Raw genomic sequence first — 27,273 nt, 5'->3', positions numbered from 1 at the left:
GAATAGAATAGAATAGAATAGAATAGAATAGAATAGAATAGAATAGAATAGAATAGTTGGGGAGAGCAGCATCTTGGTTTGGAAACAGGGCAGACATGCTTACGTAGTACCTGCTTGTTCTCTGGATGACATCAGCAGTTGGTTTTGTGGGATTTTTTTGTTGTTATTTGTTTTGTTTTGTTTTTAACTTCTGATGTCCATGAGTGCTGAAAGAATGATAAGATGGCATTAAAAAAAGCAGTTGAAATGTGTTCTCTCTTGGGATCCTTCATCTGTAGATAGAGGGAAAGAGGTGCCCAGAGAACACCAGTGCTGGGCAACAGATGAGGAAAGCCTGTAATCCATTTCCAGAGTTACAGTGTCTACCTTAACCTTTCAGGTTGGATATTAGGAAAACCTTCTCCAGAAGAGTGATCAAGCACTGGCATGGGCTGCCCAGGGAGGTGATGGTGTCACCATCCCTGGAGGTGTTCAAGACTGTGGAGATGTGGCACTGAGAGGTGTTGTTTAGTGGGCAGTACTGGTGGTAGATGGATGGTTAAGGATCTTTTCCAACCTCTGTGATTCTATGATTCTGTGACTCTTTTACGCCTTCTTTATTTCCCTTGTTTTCCATCCATCCCCTTCTGCAGTAGGGGCCCTTGAGCCCTGCTATGTAGTTCTTTCCTGAAGCATCTTTTTCTTCTTCTTCCTTGTAGAAGACACCAAGTCAAGGCTATGTGTTTGGAAAGTCCCCCCTCAGTCCTTGGCTCAAGGCAAGTTTATATAAAACAAAACATTCATGACTTCCTCTTGGTCCCCATGTTCCTTCCCGAGCTGCAGCCATGTGCAGGGCAGTGGTTTCCTCTAACGTGAGCAGTGAGCTCGCTTCCTCCTCAGAAGCTGCTCTGCTGCCTGCCAAGGCACGATCACTGTGAGTAGTGAGCATGTCTGCCAGGTACAGAGACAGACTGGGACAGCCGCCTGCTGCCCAGCCTGGTGATGGCCATGGTGTTGTGTAGGAGGTGCAGGTTTCCCTGGAGGAGAGCTGGAGGCATCAGAATAGCACCAGGGATGCTACTTGGGCTCTGCAACAGCATCACTCTCAGAGTTCAACTGCTCATTGCTGCTTTTTGTTTGTCATTTTGGGGTGTCCTTGTGATGCACGTTGTGCCAGCTAGCAGCTGTGGTTAGGGAAGGATGGGGTACCATAGCTTGTCTCTCCTGCTGTGTCCATTGGGCACGCTTGTCAGCATGGCAAATGGGTTTGCATTGCTATAGCCACGCCATATCAGCCTCAGTTTGCTGAGATAGCTTTGCCTTTAGCAGCTCAGGAAGGTGTGCAGGGAGCCCTGTGGCTGCACCTTACCCAAAGGATGTCACACTTGCTGCAGGTTTTCAGCCTCCAGCATCCTTGCCATCAGTCTGTTACTGAAACACAGCAAGGCAGCAGTGTTGAGATGTTTGTTTGGGCTTTGTGCATAATGCCCCAAGACCTCAATCCTCTCTGAAGCACAAAAGCTTTTATGTGAGGTGCTTGTTGAGTCGCAGGAAGAAATAGCTGAAAATATCACCATGTTCTGAAATGGCAAACATCTGCGATTCAGGCACTAGATTAGAGGCTGAGCCACAGTGACTCACTGCACATTGCCGTGCCTTGAAATGGAGCCTGCCCTGGAAGGGCAAATCCTCTGCAAGGGTGTTTGGAGAGAAGATGCACTGTGTTCTATCTAACCTGAAGCAGGCTGAGGCCAGGGCAGTCCTGAAGAACAGGATGCAGCCCTGTGCACCAGGAGGACAGTCATCACAAGGGGGGCTGTAGGAAGTCATTAGCTGTTATGTTTGTCAGAGAGTTTTGCATGCTTGTGCCCAAACTAAAAGCGACTGCATCCCCCACAAAAATGTACCATTTTCATTAACCCCGAGTACTCGTTAATGTTTCCTCCCCCTATTTCCTTCCTTCAGATTACCAAAAAGGTGATGTTTGCAGAGAACTTTCCTCCTTCCCCTTCTTGTGTGGTGATTCATTCAGGGATGCCACGTTCCTCCGTGGGTGATACAGAAGTCAGAGCCAAGGAGGCAATTGCATTACATTGCATCACTGATTCAAATGGGGACAGAGGAGTCGGTGGATGCTAATGGGTGCTTCTCTGTGCAGATGCTAACTATAGCACCAACAAAACCAGGTCCAAGTAATGGCCCGAGGAAATCCCCGCTGATTTTAGCCAGGAGTTCAAATTACTGGTTGTTACCATCAAACAATTAATAGAAACTAGACCTATTAGGTCATCTCAAAGCAAACATTTAATTTTCACTAGATCTACAACAGGTATCGTGAATCCTGTCCTAACTGCTCAGTCTTGTATGAACTTTATAGGACTCCCATTTGCAATGGTATCATACCAGTGTTACTCATGAACTACAGAGCAACAACACATGGAGCTGTGGGTGTCCCTGTTCTCTGCAGGGCAGCAGGTTGGACTAGATGACCTTTAAAAGTCCCTTCCAACTCAAACTATTTTATGATTCTTTGATTCTATTCTCTTGTGCATTTCTAGAGGATTCCTCTGTGTAAATATATGCACGGGTATATTGTGCTCACCCTTCAGATCTTCATGCTGTTTGCCTGGTGCAGGACAGTAGGTGCCCACCTGTCTGGAGAAAAGGCTGGGCTGGTGTTTGAGGTGAGGTGAACAGAGCTGAGTACATGTATGCATCTCACTCTGCGTGTCTTCCTTACCTGGAGGCTGTCTTCATTTGACTTGCAGTAGTTTATGAAAAGTTCTACAGGAGTTCCATGTGGGCACCGTCTGGTTGGAGTTCCATGCCAGAGAAACCACTCTTTCTTTGCACATCACTGGTTCTTCAGTGGCCATTTCAGCCCCATGAAACTCCTGGAAACTCCAGTGCTCATGAACCCCACTCTTTCCTCCTGCTGTCACAGCAAGCCCTCATAACTCAGGGTGAGGTGTGGAGGAACACAGCGACCTCATGCAGCTGCTGGTGAGTCTCCAATAGGAAGCTGGAGGCCTTCAGATTTCATCACCTCAGCACTGTCATAGCTACGTAACCTATTTAAAATACAGCAAACCTGAAAGCCCTTCCATATCAGACCATCAGAGGGCTGTAGCTGAGCTGCCTGAACCCTCGTAAATAAATACCAGGACTGTCATTCCTGCAGAAGTCTTGGGACCAGCCATTTTTAAATGGGCTCTCGGGTTACAGCTGGGCTTCACAGCACAGCCTGCAGTTGCTTCAGGGTCATGGTGCTGTGAGGTAAGATTTGGCCCTTCCTAAAGAGGAGGGAAATTACAATAAACAAACCGCTGAAAATAGAACCTGGTGTCCCTTTAGCATTCTGCCCTTGCCATTTCTGCATGTTCCTGGGGAGGTCTTGCTGGGCTTTTCCTCTCCTTTCATTAACTTCTTCAGGGGTTGTCTTGCTTCCATCTCCCTATGTGGAGACCAGGACAGGTCTTGTTGTTGGGTTGTGTGCCAGCGAGAACTGTGTTGGAAAGCAGTAGATTCAGAACACTCAGCCTTGCTGGCTGGAAACCCAGATGAAAACAGATACAGCTGCTGATACTGGATGATGGGCATGAGCACTGGAGGGATGGGCGCATCCAACAAGTGCAGCAGGTTACCAGGATTGGAACCATCAGATCACCAACAAGCCGAGCTCCACCTCACAGGGAAAGCTTTTCATATCTCCATGGCAGATGCCAACCGTGTGCTCATTCGCTGAAGACATTTTTTGCCAGCACGTATTCAGAAAAACCCCTGAGGGCTGCAATGGAGCAATCAGCACCAAACTGCCAGGCTCTGGGAGAACAGTCCTTCTTGCTAGGTCTGTATTTACCCATGCGCAGGGCCTGCTCCACCTTGGATCCCTGACCATGGCCTTCATGCTGTTTGCCAGCCCACTGCTGGACTGTGCTGTGCCTGATGTGATGCCGCTGGCCATGTCCAGCAACGCATAGTGGGAGCTCAGCCGTGGTGGGGCTCGGTGTTTTCTGCAAGTAAAGACTGGGAGTGTTTATCAGCCCTGGCACAGACCTCTCTGCTCCGCCCTTTGATGTGGATGTGAGCAGGATGAGGGAAAAAGAATCCGACTTCTTTTCATTGAGCCACATCTACTCACACGGGGAGTGGATGTGAACGATTTCCCAAAGCAATTTTGAGCCGCTTTTGAGAAAGTTACTGGAGATCTGTTGCACAAGAGAGAAATAAAGGACAGCTCACACTCTGTCCCTCTCCCTGCCCATGCATATCTCACATGTTCCTCACTGATGTGATGGGATGAGAGCTGCTGGACTTCCTCCAAAACAACAGATACCCACGATTGATTACCACTTCGAGGTGTTTGTGTGACCCCAGTGCACACAGGCAGCAATGCACCTCTTTGCTCTAAGGTTTCTCTTCTGTGTGTTGAAAAACAGTACTCCTTTTTACTACGTTATGTATCGTAAGGAGGGGAAAGGGAGCAGAGGTGTCTGGTGCTGCTCATGGCAGCTCAGGGCAGAGCTGCTCTGTGCTGTACCAATGCAGGATGGGGATGTATGCTGCTGCCTGGGCCGATCCCACCTTCACCATCCCCATGCCCACGTGTGCCCTGTGGGACAGCTGTGACAGACGGTGATGCTGTTTGTGTTCCCTTTGTGCTATTTGCGCACTCTGCTGACACAGAGGGAAGGGGCTGGCTGCTTTTCTCCCTGCTGAATCACTTACAGTTACGCAAATGCCTTCTCCCCAGGCATTCAGATGCCGTGCGAGTTCCCCAGCACCCGCCTTAAGAAAACGTCTAAGCCTTGTGACTTCTCTTTCTTCCTTCCCCTTTCATTTACTTTCCCCTTTCCTTGCTGCCCGCTCCCTGCAGAGCCCTGCAGCTCCGTTCTGTTGGCAGCAGCCACACGTTGCCAGGTCAAATGTCTTCACAACTTCAGATTCTAAAAAAGAACCCCTGACCTTTCAGTCTCCCCGAGCCTTGCAGTCCCTCCCGAGCACAGAGGGCACTTCCTTCCCCACCAATGCATTAATGTCTCACCTCTCTCTTTTTACTTTGATTCTCATACATGAGGGAAACTTCTCTTTCACACTTTTGATGTGGCCAAAAACAGCTTGAGATGAACAGACCTGATCTGGGTAGTCCCTGAGCTGCCCCCAGCAGCCCACATCCCTTCATGGTTTGTGAGATCACGTGGCAGAATATCAACAGAGCAGAGAGCGGTGACTTCCTCCTTCCTTCCTGAGTAGGGGTACTTTAAAGTGCATCACCAAAATCACATCTAGGAACTGCTGCTTGGGTCTGTGTCATGCTGGGCACTCATACCAAACCCAGAGCTGTGTAACGCAATGGGCTGATCATAACCCCTCAGGAGAAACTTTCCTCCACAGTCACCCCTCATGAGCCCTTTCCTCTGCCACATCCCAATCTCAAGAAATTAAAGTGATGAATAATGCATAGTTTGGGGTAATGTCTTCTTCTAAGGAGAGAGAGGGAACAAACTTGAATAAAGAATTTTATGTGTAGGTGAAATGGCATCCTCTGTGTCTCTGTGTGAGCCTAAACTAGTCTTTGTGTTACCTCATTAGTCACGTTAGTCATAAACTTCTCAGAGATCACCAGAGATGTCAGAGCTGTGCAGAGAGCCAGCTGGAGATTGGAGATTTGGGAACCAGAGTCACAAGTGTCCCTGGCCTGCACACTGACCTCCATGGGATTCTGGCCCCTGCTCTGGGTGGGAGAGACACAGCTTTCCCAGCTAAGGACAGGTGAAATGTAGCAGTCTGAAAGCAAGGGAAATGCTTGAGTGCAGATGTAGGCAGCAGCCACCTCCCTTCTGGCACAACCAGGTAGGAGGAAACCCAATGGCTGCGGGTTCCTGTTGTAAAGAGCCAAAGGCTGCAGCTCAGTAGGGCTCAGCTGCAGGTGGTGGAAGTGTCACCTCTCTGCCCACTGCCCTGGGCTAGCACAGGGTTCATAGACTGCCTGAGGATGAAGGACTTGGCATTAAGGTTGCAAACCATTTCCCACATCTGGGGACATTCCACTTGTGGATCAGATCTTCTCCATGCTGGAGTGTCACATGGGAATGCCTGAGAGAGGGACGACTGCAGTGCTGCATGTAGGAGGGAGGAGAAGCCATCCCCATGCCTCATGCTCTCTGCCTCTTACCCCAAGAAACCACAGGTGCATCACAAAAGCTCACAGAGCAGCACTTACAGGACTTACAGCACTTACAAAGGGGTCACGGCATTACCTAGTTTTAACTGTCCTGAATGCCACCTGTGTCTTCATCCCTTCTTCAAGTCTGAAAACCGTCCTGGAAATGTGCAGTTCAATGAGGCAGAACTTTAATCACAACAACCTGTGTAGCTCTGACTGCCAAATTCCTCAGAAAGGAGAGATTTCTGTGCTCTGAGAGACCTCAGGACAACTGGTTTGGGTGCTTGCCAGTGAATCAGAAGCAAAGACCCAGACCTTCTCCTTCCCCATGCCTCTCTCTCTCCATATGACTTGCTGATAGTGTATTGGATTCAGAGTGTGGCTCAGTCTCTCATTACCAGGAATAATATTCTAGGAATGGGAAAAGAGCTCCCAAAGAGCTGAAAGAACCCTCCCATGCGTGTCTGCCTGTGCTATAAGGCAGCGCAGGGCAATGTCTCCACTTTTCTGATGTGATAGAAAACAGCACTCAGTGTGTTACCAGAGAGCCGCCCCGTGACGCTGTGGGATTTCTAAAGTAAAACTTGTATCTCACTGCCTCCTGACTTCAGGTTATTTTGCACAAAACAATTAACCAGACCACTCAAAATGCATTTACAAGATCTGCCAGAGACCCTTGGAGTATTTGAGCCTCTGGGTTTAATTTCTGTCTTAATGGTTGCCTTGATGGTGGCCCACCTCTGTGTCCTGGGGCTGGCAGCCATAAACATCCCTGGGCCAGTCCAGAAGAATGAGCCTTGAGCAATGGCCATCCTCAGTGGGACCCCACCTCATCAAACCTGAGAAACAGCCCTGCTGTGCCCTGAGCAGAGCATCTCTGCCCTCAGCTTAGCAACTTGCTCTACAGCTTGCTTCTTACAGCATAGCAGGAAAATAGAGAACTTCTGAGTTAGTGAGGAAAACAAGTTAGTAGTAAAGTCAATGGTGGGGTTTCTATTTCATCTGTTGGTGGCCCTGTTGCAAGCACCTTGTCACTTAAATGCACGAGTGACACTTCAATGAAGGGTCCTTACTGTTGTAATTCATTGGGAACCTCAAGAATACTTAAGGAAACTTCCCCTGGAGTGACCCTTCACACCAGCATGGCACATAATGTGCTTGACAGCCCTGCCAGCTCAGCGTGCTACCCAGAGGGAAGGGAAATTAGGACTTAGTCTGCGTCCTTTACAGCTGGCTGGCAAGAAAGTGGTGTCTCTTCATGTGTGTCTTTTTTTGTTACACAAGTCTGGCATACAGGAGTGTATTTCACAGCATCACAGAATTGTTGGGGCTGGCAGAGACCTTTGGAGATCATGCAGTCCAATCCCCTGCTAAAGCAGGATCAGGAAGAGCTGGTTGCTCAGAGCTGTGCCCTTGGCGTGGGGTGGGAGGGGAGCTGAGGTCTCATCCCAGCACATTTCTTCAATGAGGCGCTGAGTGCAGAGCAGATGGAGGAGTGAGAGTGCTGTTTGAGTATTCGGTTCCTATGGGGAGCAGGACTTTCTGTTCATTGTAAGTTGTTTGATTTAAGTCCATATTTGTTTAAACCTCAGAGGAAACTGGGTGTAAGCCCAGCTTAAGGACAAGTATATGTTGGCATCACCCCAAAGAGAGGAAATTACGGTGTGCCACAAACCAAGACGAAAGCATTCCCTGCATTATCTGGCACGCAAGGCCTTGGTTATAAAAGCACACTTATCTCTATCATGACTTCAGGCTTGCAGAATATCAAAAGGATGTGTTTTGTGGCTTTTTTTTTTTTCTTGCATCGTTATGAAATCGTCTTTCTGCACCTCAGGAGCACACTGAGATCCCACATGCACGAAATTTACACTTGGCCAGAATGGGAACACATTCAGCCCTACACAGCAGCGAGGTGCTGAGCATTACCAGGTCAGTGTGGGCTGAGTGCCTGCCCGTGGTGGTGTTGCACTGAGCCTTGTAGCAGTGGTTCCAGCAGTGAAGAATCATTTGCCTCACCTGATGTGTGCATGCAATACTGTGTTTCAGAGTCAGCCTCTCCCATTAATGCTTCTGAAAATGTCTTCTCTTTGTATAATCCCCCTTCTTGCCCCAGTGATGGTTTGTGTCACGGTTGCAACATTTGAGTGAAGTCTGACAGTGGTGTGGAGTTGGACACACATGCTGTAGCACATAGAACAAACATATATAGGAAACTATAGGGAAGAAAACCACTACTTGCCAAAAAATGAACACCCCAGGAAAACATTGAACCAGCTCCCAGCTCTCTGACAGTCAGGAGTTCCTGCTGGGGGACTGCAAGGTTTTAGAGTTCACTTTAATAGTTTCAAAGAGAATTGCTGCTCTGTTGGGAACTGCCTTCAATCTGCTCAGTGACTGCAAAGCAAATAATCTCCTTCCAACTGCCCCAAAAATCAAAAAAGAGGCAAACAGAGCTCCTCAGAAAAGCTGGAGTAAGCAAACAAGAGAGAAATAACACAGCTTTAAAATCCTGTTGCTTTTCAGCTGTTCCACATTCTGGCTGCTTTCCAGAGTTACTTTAATGATTGACCAAAAAAAGGGAGTCCTTCAAATGTAAAGTTTGATGTGGGCATTTTCTAAAGTTTCTTACTAAAGTAACTGAAGCTCCAGGTCTGGGTTTTAGTGACAGACTGCCATTGGCATCAGGCAAAGAGCCAGTGACCTCCCCAGAGAGCCTGGAAGATTTGGGTGCCATCTCTGTGGTGGGAGATTTGTGTTCTCCAACAAGGCTTACAGGACAACGAGGACTCAGAGAAACTGACAACAACCAAAAAGTGGAGATGTGAAGTTAAATCAGTGCTAAGGACTGAGGCTGATTGGGAAGTTGTATTGATGCTTGGTTGTGTTGGCTGCTGGATCTCTGCTGCCCCAGGAGAGCTCATGGGGAATGAGCACAAAACAAGCATGGACCAGTGCAGGGGAGAATGATAGTGACCAAATACTTGTGAGTAATAGTGAATCCTGAGCGGACAGATTCACTATGAAATGTTCAGAGCCACTGCCAGGTATTCCCAAAGCTGCCACTTGTATCTGGGAGTTGTGAGTGAACTCTGTGGTGGGAAGATGCTGCATCAGAGCCCTGCAGTGAAACAAAGACAAGTGATATCACCATGCATCACCTGGGGCATCGCCTTGTGCAGTCAAGTACAGAGACCTCTCAGATCATCGCATCCAAACATCCATCACTAGTATTTCCCACTAAACCTGGTCTCTCAGTACAACAACTCATCGTTTCCTGAACACCTCCAGCATGTGAAGTAGTGATGTCCAGCTGGCTGTTTGCAAGTTGCACGCACTTGGCCTGTGCCCACCTCCATGCAGCCATTGCTCTGTGGGATGCAGGTGGTCCACTCTCTCCTGATGTCTGATCTGTGAGCACATCCAAACTTCCCAACAGTCAACAGCAGAGACCGCATGGCTTCTTCGGGCGACTTCTGTTTTGAAAGTGATGATTTGACTTGTGAACCTGGAGGAATTCAGGGCAGAGGAAATGTTGGAAGAGGTCGGGAGCGCTGTGCTCCCTCTGCGTTACCCGGAGCAGCAAATAGCAAGCGTTCCAGGGCAACATCTGATTTTCTGCTTTTACGAGGCAGATGTTTAGGAGAAGTGACCTGCTGTTTATTTTAATTGCCATCTTCCAAACCTCCCTTCTATGTACGCGCACACATTCGGAGGCCATAAATAAGGATTCTTCAGGGTATGCAGTTATTTGGGTAGCTAGCCCTGTCTTCTGTCAGTGCCTGGCCAGGGACATGTCTGCAAATCTAGTTCCCCTTATGTATCAGTTTTACAGTGATGTAAATCAGCGAGGTTTAATTCCATTCTCAGCAACACTGGCATAAATCTGAAGTCACTCCACTGACGTCAGCACTGCAATTGCAGTGTAAAGGAAAGCTAGACCCTCTTGGCTTCAGGATGTTGCTGCTGATATAGACCAGACCCAGAGCAATAGTAGTGGGGCTCAGCATGTCCCAGCACTATGGAATTGAACCACGGTTTGCTCTGTATACAGCAATAGAGACAAACTCTGCTGATTTCACTGGCATTTTGTTGGTGAAGATGAACTGTATCTTCCCCACAGCTTGGGTTGAGCCTGGGTAGGAACCCTCATGGCCCAGGTTGTCCTGCCCTCCTTGCTCTTGATAACTGAGCCAAGGGGACCATTGGCTGGAAGCTGCAGAGTTTACCCGTCCTGACACAAAACTCTGGTTGTTACCATAGGAACCTGAGCTTGAAAGCAAAGATCATCCAAAGGGGAAGCAGAAAGAGGGCATTAAGCTTCTGCATCCTATCAAAACTAATCAGCTTGGCTTGGATTTGGAATACCAGACAGTCACTAATTACAATAATAATTTTAGAAATACCTAGATATCAAGAAAGATTGATTTCTTTTGGATTCTGGGCAAGAATCCAGTCAGGATATCTGGGGCTGGGCTGAGGAGGAGGGCAGTTATCCCTGCTGCAAGGCACAGAGCCCTTCCCATGGGGAAAGGAGGCACTTATATCACGGTGGCTGTGGAATGCAGAGAGCCTCGCTGTGCTCCATGGGCGTCTTTCCTGGATGTAGATATGCAACTTGTTCAGAGAACTTCCTCTTCCTTTCCAGATGAACTCTGTATCAGTGGCTTTGACCTCGGAGCTGACAGCTTGGTTCAGGTTTCCTGGTAAGCTTACAAGCTCCATCTATAGGATAGTCGAAGAAGAGTCCCTCGGCTTCAAGCTGTTGAAAAGGGCAGAGAAGCTTCCCTAGTTCTGTTCTGGAAAAACTCATACCATATCGCAGATCATCTCTGATTTCCTCGTTGTGACTTCATATTTAGATATAGTTCCCTTCCCTGCCAGCCCTTGATCCCATACTGAGCGACTGTGGGGCTGCTGTCTGTGGAAATCAGAGAATCATTAAGACCTCTAAGATCATCAGGTCCAATCCCAACCCATCCCACTGTGCCCACTGGCCACGTCCCTCAGTGCCACATCTCCGCTGCTCCTGAGCACCTCCAGGAAGGTGACCCCACCACCTCATTGGCAGCTGTGCCAGTGCCTGACCACTTCCTCAGAGTATCTTTCTAACATCAACCTGAACCTCCTCTGAAATCACTGGAGTTGTGGAACTGCTGTTATTCCACATGGGAAATCTCAGGGATTTTCTACAGACATTTGGACGATTTCTGGGTCCCAAGTGTGGCACCCTTAGTCTCTGATAGCCCACAGCAGCCTGTATGCAAAGCTCAATGGTAGCAATTATCCAAACCATCTAATTGCAGCTGATTTAGCAACTTGGTTTCTTCTCACCTGGATGTTTAATGATTGCCAGCCTCAGCTCACACTTCACTGCACTAACTGTACCAGCAGAAGTCATTGCAGCTTACACAGCTTTTTTAAAAGTAGAAAACATAGAAAGTGAAAGATTTTTGTTCCTTCTCTGGTGCAAAGCAACAAATTGCCATTAAGAAATTCTCCAGAGCTTGATTTTCTGCTCAGGGCATAACTGTGCCCTCTTAAGTACTATTCCCTAACATGTCTGGTTGTGCATCTCTTAAACATGGCAGGGCAGATGGAGCATGAATATTTTTTCACAGATGCTGGCAACTGATACTACTGCAAAGCAACCCTCTCACACTGAAACTTCAGCTCCCATTTGCACAAGGAGCGCAGCTTCAGTTTGGACACCCAGAGTTCTTCTGAGAGGCGTTGTGTTCCCAGAGAACAGAAATGTTTTATTTTCCTTCCTCCAGATCCATTCTGTTTGTCACTGCTGTTTTTCTCCCTACATCTGCACAGACCACAGTCTTCAATGTGTACTTGTTAAAATATCACATTAAAATATCACTTTCCAATAAACAAAAGCACAGGCATATCTAGTACTTGTTCCTTTCTCTATCTCAAGATTAATTTCCCATTTTTCCATCTAACACGTCAGTCATTCAGGTATCTCCGCCATCAAGAAAAGGGTCTGTTCCTTCCTTTTTGTAGATATAAAACCAGAAGGAAATACATTCTCATCTTCTGGCCAACAGGTCTAAGTGTGCATGTAGAGATGCATCTGTTTATTCTAATTATTTAATGCAAAAAAGCACTCTTTTGCTTTTTAGTAGGAAAATCTGCATAAACCTGATGCATTTTTTCTTTCTCTCTTGCACAGAGATACCTGGGTGTCCAGGAATGGTGGAGAGCTGAAGGCTGACCGCCCTTCCTCCCTACCCTGAGCTCACTAGGGCTCTGAAGAGATGGAGTAGAAGCACAGCCCTGCTTCTCTGAGCCCAGGGTTGCTTGGGAAGTGATTGCCTTGGCAAACGTCTTCATCTCAGCCCATAGCCCATCATGCATCACCTGAAGGAGAAGCTGATGAAGGGATTCAGAGGACCAGGAAGGGCTCTGCCAGCACATCAAGCACTGGAGAGCACAGACAGGGGATTAGCTCTGAGAGGCACTCTGCAGGAGCCACTGCATAGGAAACCAGCTCTGGGAAGATGCTAGAAGAGCCCTGTGAGCTGAAGAAGGTGAATGGCCAAATGACCACAGAAGTACTGTGGGGTTTTCCTGGCACAGCATCCTTGTCAATAGCTTGCAGAACACAGGGTAGCAGGACCACATGGCTGCATGCAGTGGCTGCGCTAAATGAGCCTCAGCAAGGTCCTGTCTCGTGCTCCCTGGGGCTGCAGGTGAAACAGGAACCTGACCAAGACAGGGAGGAGGAGCACAGGAGATTGTTTTGGTTTATACTGTGCTAATTTCTGCTTCTGGTATTCTGGTATCTGCTCTGTCTACCTCTTTTTCTCTTTAGCCCTACATGTACTGGATATGGGACAGCCCCACACAACAAGCAGGAGGTTTGCACAGGGCAAACCCTGTTCAGTGCAGCATGCTGCTGTCAGATGGGGCTGACACCGAACAGTGCAAACATAACCTGGCTTTCATTCACTCCTTATCCCAACAGATCTGGAACTGCAAAGCCTGGACTTCGGACAGGAGAAAGGCTTGAGCCTGGCAATCTTTGCAAGCAGTCACATGCTAGCATGACCAGCCACTTTTGGGAGCCAAGTTTTAACACCCGAGAGCCAAAATCACATAGAGCATCTGGCTCTGTGCTGTAGCTATTGAAATGAGTGTGCTGCACATTTAGCTCCTGTTTGTGGAATTTTAATAACTCAGCAGAAAAAGGAACAGAGACACAGGGAGCAACATAGGCTCAGGCAGGGAATCGTAGGAAAAAATGGTTCAAAATCATAGGGAAACTTGCAACTTCATTGCAGATGGCATCCCAGGCACAGACTGGTGCGCCCAGCTGGCAGGCTGCAGCTCTCTGGTCACTGAGCATCTCTTGCAGGCCCAGGCACAGCATGCCAGCACCGACCCAAGGCAGGAGCCACATCCCTGAGCTGCTGTGCCAGGCTTCCACCTGCAGAGCCCTTCCCCTTCTGAAGTCGTATTTATTTATTTATTGATGCCCTTACTGCTTGATGCAGTGCTGCTAACAGGCGAGGACACAGAGAGGCAGCATGTGCCGTGCCCCTGCGAGATGGGAGCGGACAGACGGACAGACGGACACTTGCCCTTCCCTTGGGACTGGCTGTGGAGCAGCACAAAGCAGCCTGCCCAGGGGTGCAGGGCTCACCAAGGGCACGCAGTGGGTCTTGCACACGCAGGGACAATTGGGTTTTGTGTGGGTGAGGCATGGCAGCAGGAAATGCCTTGGTCAGGCCAGACCCAGGCATGCACATGGGCTATGGGAGCATATATCTGTGGGGCAGGAGGAAAGCTGCCAGTAAAACAGGAATGTATCGCCTGGGGTGAGCACAACTTCTGGTCTTTGGAGAATTAAGAACAGGCAGGATGGACTCTGTTGTGAAAGACAGCAGGACAGCTGTATGGGATCTCTGCGGAGCTCTGCCAGTCAGATTTCCTGCATGCAGCTGAGGCTGTGCAGCACACATCTCTCCTCACTCTTCCTCCATGCCCAGATCCTGCCTTCCCAGCTGCAATGTTGCAATCTCCCCATCTGTTCCGTGCTGGTGGAGCAGCTGTGTCCCTGAGTGTTGGGCTCTGCCCTGCTGCTCCCACTGCTCCTGGTCCTGCACCCTGCCCCGTGCCCTCCTTTCCCTGCCCCATCCCCACCAAGGCTTTGTCCCAAACTGTGCGGCTGCTGCACGGAAACGTCTCCCAACCCAAACCTGTTTCCTCAGAAGATTCCTAACTCCAGTCACATATTATGTACTGAAAGCACTGCCCTTGGGATTAGCATTCAGGTTAGAGACACGTGTGGGATGTCAGTAGGTCTTTTTCTCACAAAGCCTCTCTCTCATGTGCAGTTTGCAGTAAGAGAAATGGATACACTTGCTCTGATAATCCACCAGCGTGGCCCAAAGCAGTGACTTGCTGATTGCTGAGTGCTTCCTTGAAGAGTTGTTGGAGATGGAAGAGACAAATTACAAATCCATCTGCCTATGGACCTTCAGGCTTGTTCCATGAATTACATTACAGCCTATTTTTAAACGTCCTAACACCAGGGTTATTGTGCTTTCATTTGGGAGACTGCTCTGTAGTCCAAGTCAAGAGCTGCTATTAGCATTGCACCTGCACTTCCTCCTGAAATCTTCATTCCATTATTCCCAGTGATGCTCTGCAAACACCCGCTGCTCACTGGCTGAGCTCTGCCCCCTGAGCAGTACTCCTCCTGCCTCCTCCAAGGAGCTCCCAGGCTGCTGCTGCTGCTCTGTCCTTCCTGCGGCTCAGCATGGCATGAGCCCACTTGTCATTAATTGGTGGAGAGGGAGTTGTCAGAGACCTGCACCCACAAGCAGAGCAGCCAGGACCCATAGCAGTATGGAGCTGTCCTGCACCTCCTTGCACAGCACTTGTGGCGCAGGAGAGGGGCAAAGGCTGTGATCTGTCCATACCAGTGTCAGCAGTGAGCAGCTCCCATCCCACGGGCAGTAAATGCTGGAGAGAGCACACAGCAGCCTCTTCATCTCTGCAGAACCCTCAGTGCTGGGGGAGCGCGTGTACCGCACTCGGCTGGAGCACTATTGTGATCGTGAGAGCTCTGTTCTCACTGAACAAATTGTTCCTACCAATAAAGAATGAAAAGCTGTCCTCTTCCCACTCTCTTTTATTGCACTATTCATCGAGCTGTGCTGGAGGAAGGGACCGCGCTGGGCTGGGGGGGCTGAAATTTGCAATGCAATGGACAGGTCATGGGGAGGAAAATCACGGCATGAAGTGCACTGCAGCTGGGGCTCTAGGGGGAGTTTGCTGATGTGAGGCAGGTTGCAATATCTCCTGGGGATGGGGCTGTGGCACACGGCTAGAGGGGAGCAGAGTGACCATCAGTACCAGTTCTGCAGCTGTTATGGCACAGAGCAGAACAGGTCAAGGAAACCTAGAAGGAGAGAACAAGGCAGATGAAAGGGGATGCTGAGACTCCCGGGGGTTTCACAGGATGATAATAAAGGAATCTGGAGCCTCCCATTCACTTGGCAGTGTGTGGTCCCAAGGGCCCGTGCTGTGCCCAGCCATCAGATCAGTGATACAGCAGCAGGCTCCTTAATTCCTCCTCTCCATTGCTGGCTGTTCTCTCCTGGTGATGCAGGGCAGGGTGGCAGTGACAACACTGCAGCTTTTAGGAAGCAATTGCCAGGAGAAGCTTTTGGTCTCTGTGTGTGGAAAGAATCAAAATAACACATTTCCAACAGAATTCATGATTAGACAATTAATCATCCCAATTTAAAACATTGGAGGGCCTGAATGAATAAAGATGCTGGAGGCTGTGGCTGTGCTCTGTGTCTAGCAGTGAGTGTGGAGCTTTAGGCAGTATCTGCACTGCAGGTCCACACAGATCCAGAAAGCAGACAGGGTGCATTCTCCCCATTTTCCAGGCTTTGCATCATAATTTACTGAGCTCTGGGGTCACTCTGGCAGGGTTGGGACTGAATAAATTGTGAGCCTTGTTTTCCACAGAACACAACTCCACTGCCTCCAGACATCTCATGATGTGTCCAAATAACTCTCCGAAGTTCCTAAAGCTTTAAAGCAATCCTGAGAAAAGAGCCACAGAGAGATTATTGCGGCACATCGCTGCAATAAACCTTCTCTTCATCCTTTCATGGTTAGAGGTATGAACATGAATTATGGCAGTTTAAGCCTCTCAAGAGCAGCATGCACAATTGTTTTCTCAAACTGCTGGTAAAGAGCCCTGTTAAGCTGCGATGTCAGCGCTCGCAGATGCTGCAGCCTGAATGGGGCTGCTTTAGGAGCTGCCTTAATCCTTCCAGGAATTGAACGATGCCTTTCTGCCCACTCCAGGCTGTGGGTTGCTCCTTGCTCCCTTCCAGTTTGCTCTTTCAAGGCTTTGACACCATCAATTCTTGCAGCAGATGAGAGCCTTGAAGCTTGCAAATGTAAACCTGTTGATAAAAGCTTTGCATTCAGTAACTTCGTGTGCGCAGTTCACCTTCACTTGAATTGTTATGGGAGAACTTAGAAATCACAGCCCACTCCGTTTTGGTCTCCATAGGATCTGATGAAGGCTCACCCCTCAGCTGCACGGTCCTGGTGTGCCAGGACTGGTTTTGGGAGAGGGATGGGGCTGGGCTATTTGTCTGCTTACCTTTTTGTGTGTCTGTCAGTGAAATTCATAATGAAAATGTGGATCTGCACAGACTGGGCTGTGATCTGACAGCAGGGAACAAAAAGCAGGAAGATGGGGTAGTACTGAAATGGAAATGATGGTAATTAAAACACAAAAAATAACCACTAAATGTTTCTGAGCATTACAGCCACCAGGGCTGATTTATCAAAGCTGCTTCTCTGAAGACTGCTGTGACTTAAAACTGGAGGAGTAGAAAAGTGTCTAATGCGATTATTTACCATTAACCATTTTGCTGCCAAGCCTGACTGCGAGGGAATGCCAATGGGTTTTGTTTGTGGGTAAACCCTCATTCATTGCCCACTCTATCCAATGGGAGGCTGGAGACATTATGGGACAGTCGGGTTTTTTTTCTTTTAAGTGTATATTTGCCTTCTTTGAAAGATCATTTCAGACGTTTTTTTCTCTAAAGAAACAAACCACAGCTCCATCAGGACGCCAAGCAGGGTGCACCCAACCTGCATCATCCCGCTTCCTTCTACACTCTTTCCTTTGGGGCAGATTTTAAAAGAACAAGGAAAGGTGAGGGAAAGAAAGACAGCAGCCTCAGCACCGCCTGGATGAGTGCATCCAGAGACAAAGCAAAGAGGAAATTAAATATTTCAGTTTTCCTTTATCATCAAAAATGAAGGGAGGTGAATGTGTCAACAAAATGAAGGCTGCTGTGTTGCAGAGATCCTTGGAAGAAGTGTAACCACAAATGTAATTTTTGAGAAAAAGAGATGATTTTGATGGAATTGGACTCTTTCATCCCCAAATTCGTGGTGATCTGTAGCTAAATGAACCTCCAGCTCTCCGTCCTGTGGCTGTGGGTGAGCGCTTCTCTGTGTTGGTTCCACGCAGACCTGGAGTGGTTTCCCAAAGCTTGCTTTCAGCTGTAGGCTTTCTGCAGGCACAGATTACGTTGATCCCTGATGGATTTCATTGTGTGCTCCCTGGTGCTTTAACCCCTATGTGGATTATTTTTCCTGGGCAATGTTGGAGGCGCAGCTGCGAGTTTGCAGTGAAGAAGAGGGCAAACCTGGGCCACTCTTCTAAACTTGGGCAAGCTGGGCACACACATCACACCCCAGCTTTGTGCTAACAGCCCAAGGCTGTGGGACGCAGCACCCACACGGCCCAGCACAGCACCTGTCGCTGTTGCAGCCATGCACAGCAGGAGCTCAGTGCTATTTCTGGGCCGTGCTGGAGGGCAGGAAGGGCTGGTGTGCCCCATAAGCAGGGGAGTGAGCTGGTTATGAAGAAAGGGGCTTAGCAGCCATGCAAACACAGGAGGGGGTAGGAAGGCTGTCCTGCACCCCCTCTGCATGGATGGATCAGGGCAAGGAGCTCGGGACACATCAAGCAACAGCAGCTGGGACAGTGATGGCAATTCTGCAGCAAGCCAAAAGGTGCAGGGCTGAGCTCCCTGAGCATCACTATGGGAAGCACCCTACAGGGTAGGACAGAGACATGGCCCCCAGATAGACACAAAAGAGGGGAGCAGGGAAGAAGGGTGTTTAGGGTCAGGGAACTTGCCTGAAAAGGGGCAGTCTGCATAGTCCAAGGAATCCAGCAAAGGAAATTTTGGGAGTGGTTTTTCTTGTTGATGGGATCCAGATTGTGTGATGGCACCCAGAGCTGCCAAGAGAGCTCCAAAGCTGACATAAAGACACACCAGCAGGGCAAGTCCCTGGAGAGCTTTCAATAAGCATTGTTTTCATCCCACTGCATCTTCTGCCACCTGAAGCCCTCATCCTGCCCGAGGCCTCAGAAAGCGTGGTCTTCATAAAGAATAGTGGCCAGCACAACCCCAGAGCCTCATAGCTGTGAACTGGTGCAGTGGTGGTGGTTCAATAGGAGCTGATGTGTTTTTCTGCAAGATGCCACTGCCAATATCATGGGAAAGATTTCAGCAGATGTAGAGCTGGGACTTGCAACTTCAGCATGCAAACCCAGCATACTTCAGAGGAACAAAAGAAGAAATGGCCCCAGAATAGAAATGAAAGCCCATTTCATTAGTTCATAATTCCCAGTGTTTATTTAAGCATCAATTCTTGGGGCGGTTGTGCATGCATAGAGCTGATTAGCAATTACAGAATGTACCAGAGCATCGCCACAGCACAGCTGGGGACTGCAGAGCCAACTGGGTGACACCATGTGAGCCTCAGGGCAACATCTTTGTGATGACTTTTAATAGGAAACCACTTGACTGGGTAGCATTGAAGGAAGAAAACATGTTTCTAAAGTCTGTTAGCTCAGCACTCTCTTGCTGCCTGGTGCAGCAACTGCCTGAGTTGCACCCAGGAGCTTCCTTCCTTCTCTTCTTCTCACATAGGGATGTATTTCCTTAAAGCCCAACCTCCATTTCGCCACAGCAGCAGGAGCCTTACAACTTAACACTGATCTCTGTCATCTTTTATATGGTTGATGAGAAGAAACAGTCTCCATCCATCTATAACACGTCTCCCAGGGACATTTCATATTCCCCTCTTATGACAACTTAGCCAATTCTGCTCCTGAGCTCCACACATTCATCCTAAATGCTGATGAAAGCCTGTCCTGGTTAATCATAGCCATCGGGAGGTGGAGGTCACAGATTGAACCACACAAGGGTATCAGAGAGCAATGCAAGAGGGGCTTTCCTCCTCCAGCACTGCTTTCTGCAGCCATCCCACTGCCAGTGCACCAGCCAGCTGTGTGTATTCTATTGGCTGCCCTGAAAGAACTGTGATCACCATAAAGTACAACATAGCTCTCTTGGTTTGAACCCTGCTCTATTATTAACTTGGCTGAAGAACAGGAAAACTTTGTGCACTCAACCAAGGCTTGCTTTCTGTATTCTCCATCTTCCTCTGGGACATCAGGTGCCACCATCAGAGGCACTGGCCTCAACACAGTAGAGGCGTCAAGTCCTCCTCTCCTACAAGCTGTATCTTCCTTGTTCAGAGAGGACCCTGGGCAGCAGCACTGGAATGTTTCCTATCTCCCATTGGGCAGAAATTCAGAGGGTAAGAGCCCATGCCAAGGAGATTTGTGTGCTCAGAGCTCGGAGATGTTTGGTGAGTCCTCCTGCCTTAATGCCTCCTGCTGCTGGCTATGCTAATTCTACACGGGGGACATGGGCATTTCCAGAAAGTCCAGTAAAAGAACAGTCTCATCACTATTCATTCCTTCAGTGCTGTTTCTCTTGGACCTGCATGTACTGACAGGGTATTCACATGGGTGAAAGCCAGGGTCCAGCTCCCTGCTGCTGCCCAACACGCCAAGCTTCCTCCTTCTGAGCTGAGCAGTCAGCAGCAATGAGAAAATTAGGTAGGTTTAATTAATCAGAAACAGGAAAAAAGATAAATAAAAGTAGCATCTCTTGGGAAGGATAGAAAAAGGAATTTACACTGTTGGTTACAGAGCTGCTCCTGGGAGCCGAGGGATGTCTGTAACAGCAGGAAAATGGGAAGGAAGGCCTGAGAAGAAAGGCTTGCAGACGGGCTGGGACGTGGAGATGAAACACTGAATAGAGTATGTAAGTAATACGCCTACTCCTGCAGGAACCCAGGCTGTTAATTGGATTGACAATCCATTTGATCTTACATACACATCTCCTGGCTGATTCATGCTGAGACATACTTCTGATCTTTCGAATACTCAACTTTTTGGTGAGAAGTAGAAAGGGAGCCGTTTTCTTTCAGCAACTGAGTAAAAAAGTAATGCTGTAGTGTTCCTCATTTTCTTCATCACAGTGAGTCAGCATCTGACTAATGAACGCAGTCAATAGCTGAGTAATTTAACCTGGTGAGAGCATGACCCTGCCACAGCAAGACCATCTCCTGCAAATAGTAGTGTTAGGCACTGACAGATAAACAGAGATTCTGCCAGGCTGAAGGGATTACTTTCCATAGCAGCAATTCATCAGCCACAGCTTTTCCCAGGATCTTCTGGAACAGCAAAGCTCTGTTGTGGGGACTTCAGCCCAACTGCAGAGAAGAGTCCCGTAGGTGAACTGGCTGCTGGCTGGGGTGGGCTGTCACATCCAAAAAGGGTTTCACCCCCATTTCCACAGGTGTAAACCCGGCATCACTCCATGCCTATAGTACCAAAGCATAAGCAGGCCTTCCAGTAGTCCTCAAACCTCTGCTTTTTCCTTGAAACCTCCCCTGCAACCTCACTTAACCCAGTCCCCAGCTCTGGGGGACCCTTCTCATGGTGGTATTATCAGACAGCAGAAAAAGGAACCTGACTCACAGGGCCTGCACTGCACCCGAATTTATCCACAGGCTTGTTAGCAGGGAATGCAGGTTCACGTCAGGGCTGTTTTTCCATCCCCTTTTGGGGGTTAATCTCTCCAGGGCAGCAGTTGCTGGAGGAGTCCGTGGCTCTGTCCTGCTGCAGGCAGATGTCTGTCTGATGACAGAAGTGCCCTTCAGGCCTGCCCGTGTGCTCCATCTCATGCCGAGCCGGCCCTGCTGTGCACAGCCCAGGTGGGGACACGGAGCTGGTGCACACACGTGGATGGGACACCCAAAGCCCTGCACGTGAACAAAGTTTCAGCTCCACCTATACAGATGTCTCCATTCCTTTCCCCTCTCCACAATTTTAAAGATAAAGTGAGGAGAAACAATAGGAGCACTGAGTGGGAAATTTCCTTTTAGCTCTGGATATAAAGTGTTGAAAAGTAGCATTTCCCCCACTCAAGTACAGGGGTGAGTTTGGGTGGCAGATACACCTCTGTCTTAGTGAGTGCTGCAGCCTTTAGCAACACAAAGTGCTCCTGCTGATACAACAGGATTTGTAAGCAGGGGAATCATCTACTGCATCAGGAGCAGAGCTCCAGATCGTTCAGCTCCTGTTAACAAAATCACATCAAAGCAGGTGATCAGTCCCTACAATGAAGCCTCACTGAGAGTCCTCCACAGCAGACAGGACAGAGCACTCTGGGCAGAAGCACCAAGAAGAACTCAACCTTGAAGCAGCACTGCTGTCTCTTACAGCTCAGACCATCCCAGCTAAGCAACAGCAGAAGCAAGCACAGGGTCTGCCAGAGCCCTTTACACCTTCATACCTTCATGCCTTCCCACCAGCCCTACCAGCAGCCACTCAGCACAGGTGGGTCTTTAAATTCTCTGCAGCTGGACTTGCCCCATAGCTCTGGGTTTGTGGGTATAGAGTGGAGGAAATCTGAGGGCTGGGGTTTTTAATGAGTGGGTCAGCAGGTTAGTGAAGGTGCTAAGAGGAAGTTTCTTTTAAGTGGGTGTACTCTGTAATCCAGCTCAGAGAAAAAGGCTTGAACTGCTAGAGGTGTAGAGAGAAGCTGCTTTGAGAAGGTAGGGCTTGCCTTTGTTTCAGGCACATCAGGAACTGAAAACATTAGAGGGGCATATCTACTGCTCACAGCTGTGGGATCCCAACTCTGTGGCTGATGTATCCTATCTTCTAGAGAATGGGAGCTTGGGAGGTAAAAGCATTACAGCAGGAGAAGCTGGAGGAATCCCAAACAACTGAATTCTGTGCTGGCACCAGCAAAGAGGATCTGTGCTAGTGAGCAGTATGGGGTCTCCCTTTAGCAATGGGCTCCTCATCAGGAGCCAGGAGCAGCTGCTGGGTGCCCTGGCTGCCTGCTCTTCTGCAGGTGCCTCTAAGGAAAGCTGAGAACCAGGCTCAGCACACTGTGCTAAGTGTGGGGCTGAGCCTGCTGGAAGGGCTCTGTCAGTCAGCAACTGAGTCGTGCCTGCATGAATGACCACAGTCTGAAGCTCTCTATCTGCAACTGCTTGTGATTTTGAACATCTGTCCTTAACAAATAAAACTCTGTGGAGTGTTTTCCCTGTATCACCTTTGAGAAAAAAAAGAACAGATTGAGGCTGAAGCAGCCATGATGGATGCTGAAAGCAGAAGGTGGGTGGGTGCTACGCCCAACCCCAGCCCATGGCAGTGCTGTACCCATACTTTGGGCTGACTGAGCTGGTGAGGCATCTCCCAAAGGAAACGCTTCTTCCTTTGCTTGTTTCTTGCATTCACTGTTTCTTCTCACCTTGTGGCTTTAAGATAAGTAAATGGAACACATCTCACCTTTGATCCTGTGATGGCCAGGAGGAGCACTTACCCATAAAGCTTGTAATTGGAGAGCTGGCTATGTGACAGAGACTTCCCCAGCCCTGGCAAGCAGGGTTTGCAGAGAGAAGCATTTGGTGATGAAGCCTTTGAAGAGGGTTTGTTCCACATGGAAGTCACAGAAGGAACATTCCTGAGGCGGTGAGATTCCTCCTGCTTTTGCATATAGAGCACTTAATATGTTTATTTTGTCTCCTGTATTAAAACACTCTGTCCCTCCCTTATTTATCTTCCCCTCCAGGCTGTTCTGGATCAAGCCAAGTGTGCTCTGGCTGCAAGCTCTGTTACCACAGCCCTGCAGGGACAGGGACAGGCTGTGCTGGAGCCCAAATGGCCATGTGGAGGTGCCTGAGGTCAGCTCAGGTCATGCTGAGAGGGAACTGAAGCCTGTGACAGCAATTAGAAAGAGAAAAGATTAGGTATTTGCAGAAATAGTCCTCATTGAATCCTGGTGTCATGGTCAGAGCTGGAGTTGTCAGTGACAAGGGGGCTCAGAAAGTCACTTTCTCATCTGGACTTCCCACTGAAAAACAGACTTTCCATGTGCACTGCTCCAGCAGACCTCATGTGATACAACATGAGCTCAGCATGGAAGGGAGGGAGGCCTCTGGCTCCTGAAATAGCCCTGACAGGTGCCCTTAATATCCTGGCTCCAGCATGACAGCGCTGAACAGGGCCACTGAGGAGCCTGAAATGGATTTTGAGTCACCGAGTCAAAGCAGATGTAACCCCAGACCTCAGGGTCACTTGTATTTATCCATCTCCTATCAGGAGTTTCTGCTTGGGCAGAAACACACATGTGCCCATGAGCACACAGCTCTGCTGCTGCGTGTAGCGCTGGGCTGCTGTGCGTTCTGTCCTCAGCTGAAGTGTCACTGACCCTCCCCAGTGGGCAACACAGAGCTCCTGGTGGGCTGTCTTCTGCTGCTGCTTGGTGTCTGTGCTTTGTCAGATCACTGATTTCTTACTGGAACTTTGATTTCCCTTCCTTTCAAACTGCCACTAACAACTGCTAGCTTACTGGTTTCATTGCTGTGTCCTCTGCTTGTTTTTTGTCTTGCTACTAGTGATTGAGTACTCTCAAACAAGAGGAAAAATAAATTCAATGACTGCTCTATTTGCAGTATAACTCTGTGCTGGTTCTCCAATAGCACTTCCCCACGGTTGTGCAGCAATTGCATCTTGGTGCATGCAGCTTATTCCTCCTTCAGATCCAATTCCATGCACTGCCAATGGAGGATGGCATTTGGATGGACAGTGGAAACACAAAGGTAAAACTGCACTGTAGGTTGTGCTGGGGTTTTAAGGTTGTCCTCTTAGTGTTGCAAATGGAGAACATCAAGTAAACTTCTTTTGGTGCTTTTGTCTTTTGATTTTCTCTTTAAAGGCATGGAACATTCCCCAGGACTGGCACCAGATGTTGTGGTTGTTTGTTCTAGCTGACAAAAGCTGGGACGCAAATGTCAATGTCTCTTTTCTAACGATCCTGAAAAATATGGAGGGCTTTGGGCACCTTTGGCCCCAGAGCTGCTGGGATTTGCTGAACCTGGAGGGGTGTGGGCATGGATTTGTTGTAGGGTGGCATCACCCAGAGCTGGTACCCCCTGCACCCACTGTCCCTGCATTGCAGGTGGCTGGTAGGGGGAGGACTGAGGTGGCAATGGGTGTTGCAACACAGCATGCATCTAATTCAGCAACACAGTGTGAATCCTTCAGAGGGAAGCTTTTAATAAAAGGTGAGAGGGTAATTCTTCATTTGTAAAATGACATGATGTTCCACAAAGATGAGGGGGAGGGGGGGAAAAAAAGCAATATAACTGAAAACAACACACCCAACCTCAAAACAGTAAATCCAATCAAGCTTTCTTGTTAAACGCGAGCTTTGAAGAACATTGTATTTAATCATTAACAGTGCTGGATCAATATGAATAATCTGAAGCGACTCCGAGCAGCAGGGGCAGGTCATCTTTACAAAGAGATGAATATTGATGTGGTTGCTCTGAGTGCTGCACAGCCCCATGGCACGGTGGCAGAGGACCAGGGCCACTGGGGCAGAGCCTGCAGGCCAAATACATGGGGAATATGCACTGCACGTGCATAGCGGGCTGTTCTCTGCTGTATGAAGACCTGGACTGTGCTGTGGTGCAGGAGAGCCCAAAGCACGGGCTGGTTCCCATTCTTTTTCCTGCTGCTGATGGAGGCATTGCCTGCACACTGCCATCCAGGACTAAGTGATGTCTCTTCCTTCCTTCAGCTAACTTTCCATTGCAAAATGTAAGACCCGGGGCATCAGGCTGATGCTCTCTGCCTGGAATCACTGTAGGCAGAGCAGGGGCAGGCAGTTGCTGCTCTGTGATTCACAGAATCCTTCAACAAGTGGCTGCTGAAGTTGTAGTTCCATTTGCTGTCCTATTTTTTCTTTTTTTTTTTTTTGGCCTGGCCATTTGACAGCAGATATTCATTAGAACAGTTTGTATTTGGACATTTTTGAGAGGCCTGTTGCCTTTGGCTGTGAGTTGCCAATCTGTTTTTTATAACAAATTCTCATGAATTTCCCCCGGATGGAAATGAACATAGGAGCTGGAGGAGGGGGGAAGGTTTCCAGTTTCTGGGAGCGCTTTGCAAGCAACTCAATTAAACAGGCGGCGGTGTTCAGTTAATAACGGATTTTGTCAGAGTTCAGCCAATTAATCTCAAAGGAAAATGAACCATTTTGCAATGCAGCCACTCCAGCACCCTTCTCCATAAAGCTCTTCTGCTGCTCTGCTGTGCCTCACTGCTTGGACGTGTGACACTGGGGGTGTTCACAGCGATGGCAGGGCCCCAAACATTGCTGTCACCAACCCGCAGCCTGCCGCCTTCTTGTCAACGTGCAGGAGGCTGCTCTCCTTTCAAGGCTCTTGTGGCCTTCCAAGGGTTTTCTCCTTGATTCCCTTTCCTCTGCGCAGTTCCTTCCCCTCAAAAGAGAGGAAAACAAACCCATGTTGCCCGATGAAGAGAAAAATTAAAGGAAAAAAATCCCACTCTTCATTATCTTGTGGGTATATGAAGAACGAAACAAACAAAACATGCTGGTCTCTTTTGGAGGATTGAAATGGACTCACTTTCTATGCTGGTTTATGATATTTCCATAGTTTTCAAAATGTTTTACTGCTGCCGTCCAAATTAACCAACTTGTTCCAGCATGAGAAGTCATGTTTGGATTCAAAGAGCATTTCCTGCTATTTGTCTTTGAAAGTGGTATCGGAAATGACAAAGAAAGTTCCTTTGGAGAAATCGTTGACATAAAGAGATTGACGACTCGGAGCCAGTGATCTCATCATATGTCTTCTGTGAAAATAGAGCATTTTGATGGCTTTTCTCCAATTTGCAGTACTTAGCAGCAGTATCGATCCGAGAGGACAAAAAGTAAGAGCAGTGTAAATGATAATCAGGAGCTATTTGAAATGAAGCTTTTCTTGCTTTCTCGCAGCTGAGGACAGAGAGAGAATGCAGCAATCAAAGCGTGTCTCCGTAACAGCTTACAGGTTTATAACATAGAAGTCACAAAAGGAGAACGTTTACAAACTGCATTTTGCTGGTTGCTGAGGCAGGTTTGAAGACTCGTGTCACAGCAGCAGCTCCAATGCATCCCATACACGAAGCCCATAGCAGTGCAGTCAGCAACACGTGAGTTCCTCTGCAGAGCAGCTCATCCCTGAGACATGGGCAGTGGGTGCTCCGTGCTGTCCTGCACACAGTGCAGAGAAAATGCAAAGAGAACTGAAAACAAACCATGTCCGCCTCACATGCATGTGGCACCTGCACCCCAGGCTGGTGAGGTTGGTGAGAAATGGGGCATGGGAAATTATACTTGCTGGTTAAATAAGTGGCTGTTTTTGTGCTCAGCTCCTGTTCGTTGTCTGCGTCCTCGCAGGGAAATGAAGAGCTGTGTTTATACCAAATGGGGTTATTGAAGTATCAGAAAGCACAAATCAATTTGCAAATGAAATTATGTAATACCCCAGGAATCAAAACTGACAAACATAGAGATTTGCTGCTAAATGAATTGCAAGCTAAGATAAAAGGCAGACCATACAATTAGCCAGGTTAATACACTCCCTCAACTCAGGAGCTGCTTCCAGCTCATTGGCACGCTGCTCCACTTCAGAACTAAATAAGCAGCAGAGGGGTTTTGAAATCAATATTGTAGCATGAGCAGCAAAGCAAACTGCAGAAGGCATGTTGCCCTGGGGGATTTTTCCTGCCTTCATACATTGCCCTGCAGCTCCTGTGGGTGTACACCCTGCCCCTGGCTGCAGGAGGACAGAGCTGGTGCCCAAAGCTCTAGAAGAAAAACATGCAAGGGACCAAA

General features: G+C 48.5%; 1 protein-coding gene across 4 annotated transcripts in view; it reads left to right on the top strand.

The window, feature by feature from the left end:
- The window catches only part of ADRB2 (adrenoceptor beta 2), a 26,169-nt gene extending 10,891 nt beyond the window's left edge, over positions 1–15,278 (top strand). The window contains exons 2-4 of one of the 4 annotated variants that reach the window (XR_006170227.1): positions 10,794–10,851; positions 12,330–12,687; positions 14,497–14,582. Coding sequence is in view for 3 of the 4 variants with exons in the window: in XM_042826576.1 (XP_042682510.1) it covers positions 14,497–14,567 (71 nt within the window). In the remaining variant the exon portion in view is untranslated. Of the gene's footprint in view, positions 1–10,793; positions 10,852–12,329 lie in introns of all 4 variants that reach the window. The other 3 variants (XM_042826577.1, XM_042826576.1, XM_042826578.1) reach the window with 3 other exon arrangements.
- Positions 15,279–27,273: the final 11,995 nt, after the last annotated feature.

Source organism: Centrocercus urophasianus, unplaced genomic scaffold (genome assembly GCF_019232065.1).
Source record: "Centrocercus urophasianus isolate 14NV4802_14NV808 unplaced genomic scaffold, USGS_Curo_1.0 seq_26, whole genome shotgun sequence".
NCBI lineage: Eukaryota > Metazoa > Chordata > Aves > Galliformes > Phasianidae > Centrocercus > Centrocercus urophasianus.
This window is presented reverse-complemented; position numbering and strand designations above follow the sequence as displayed.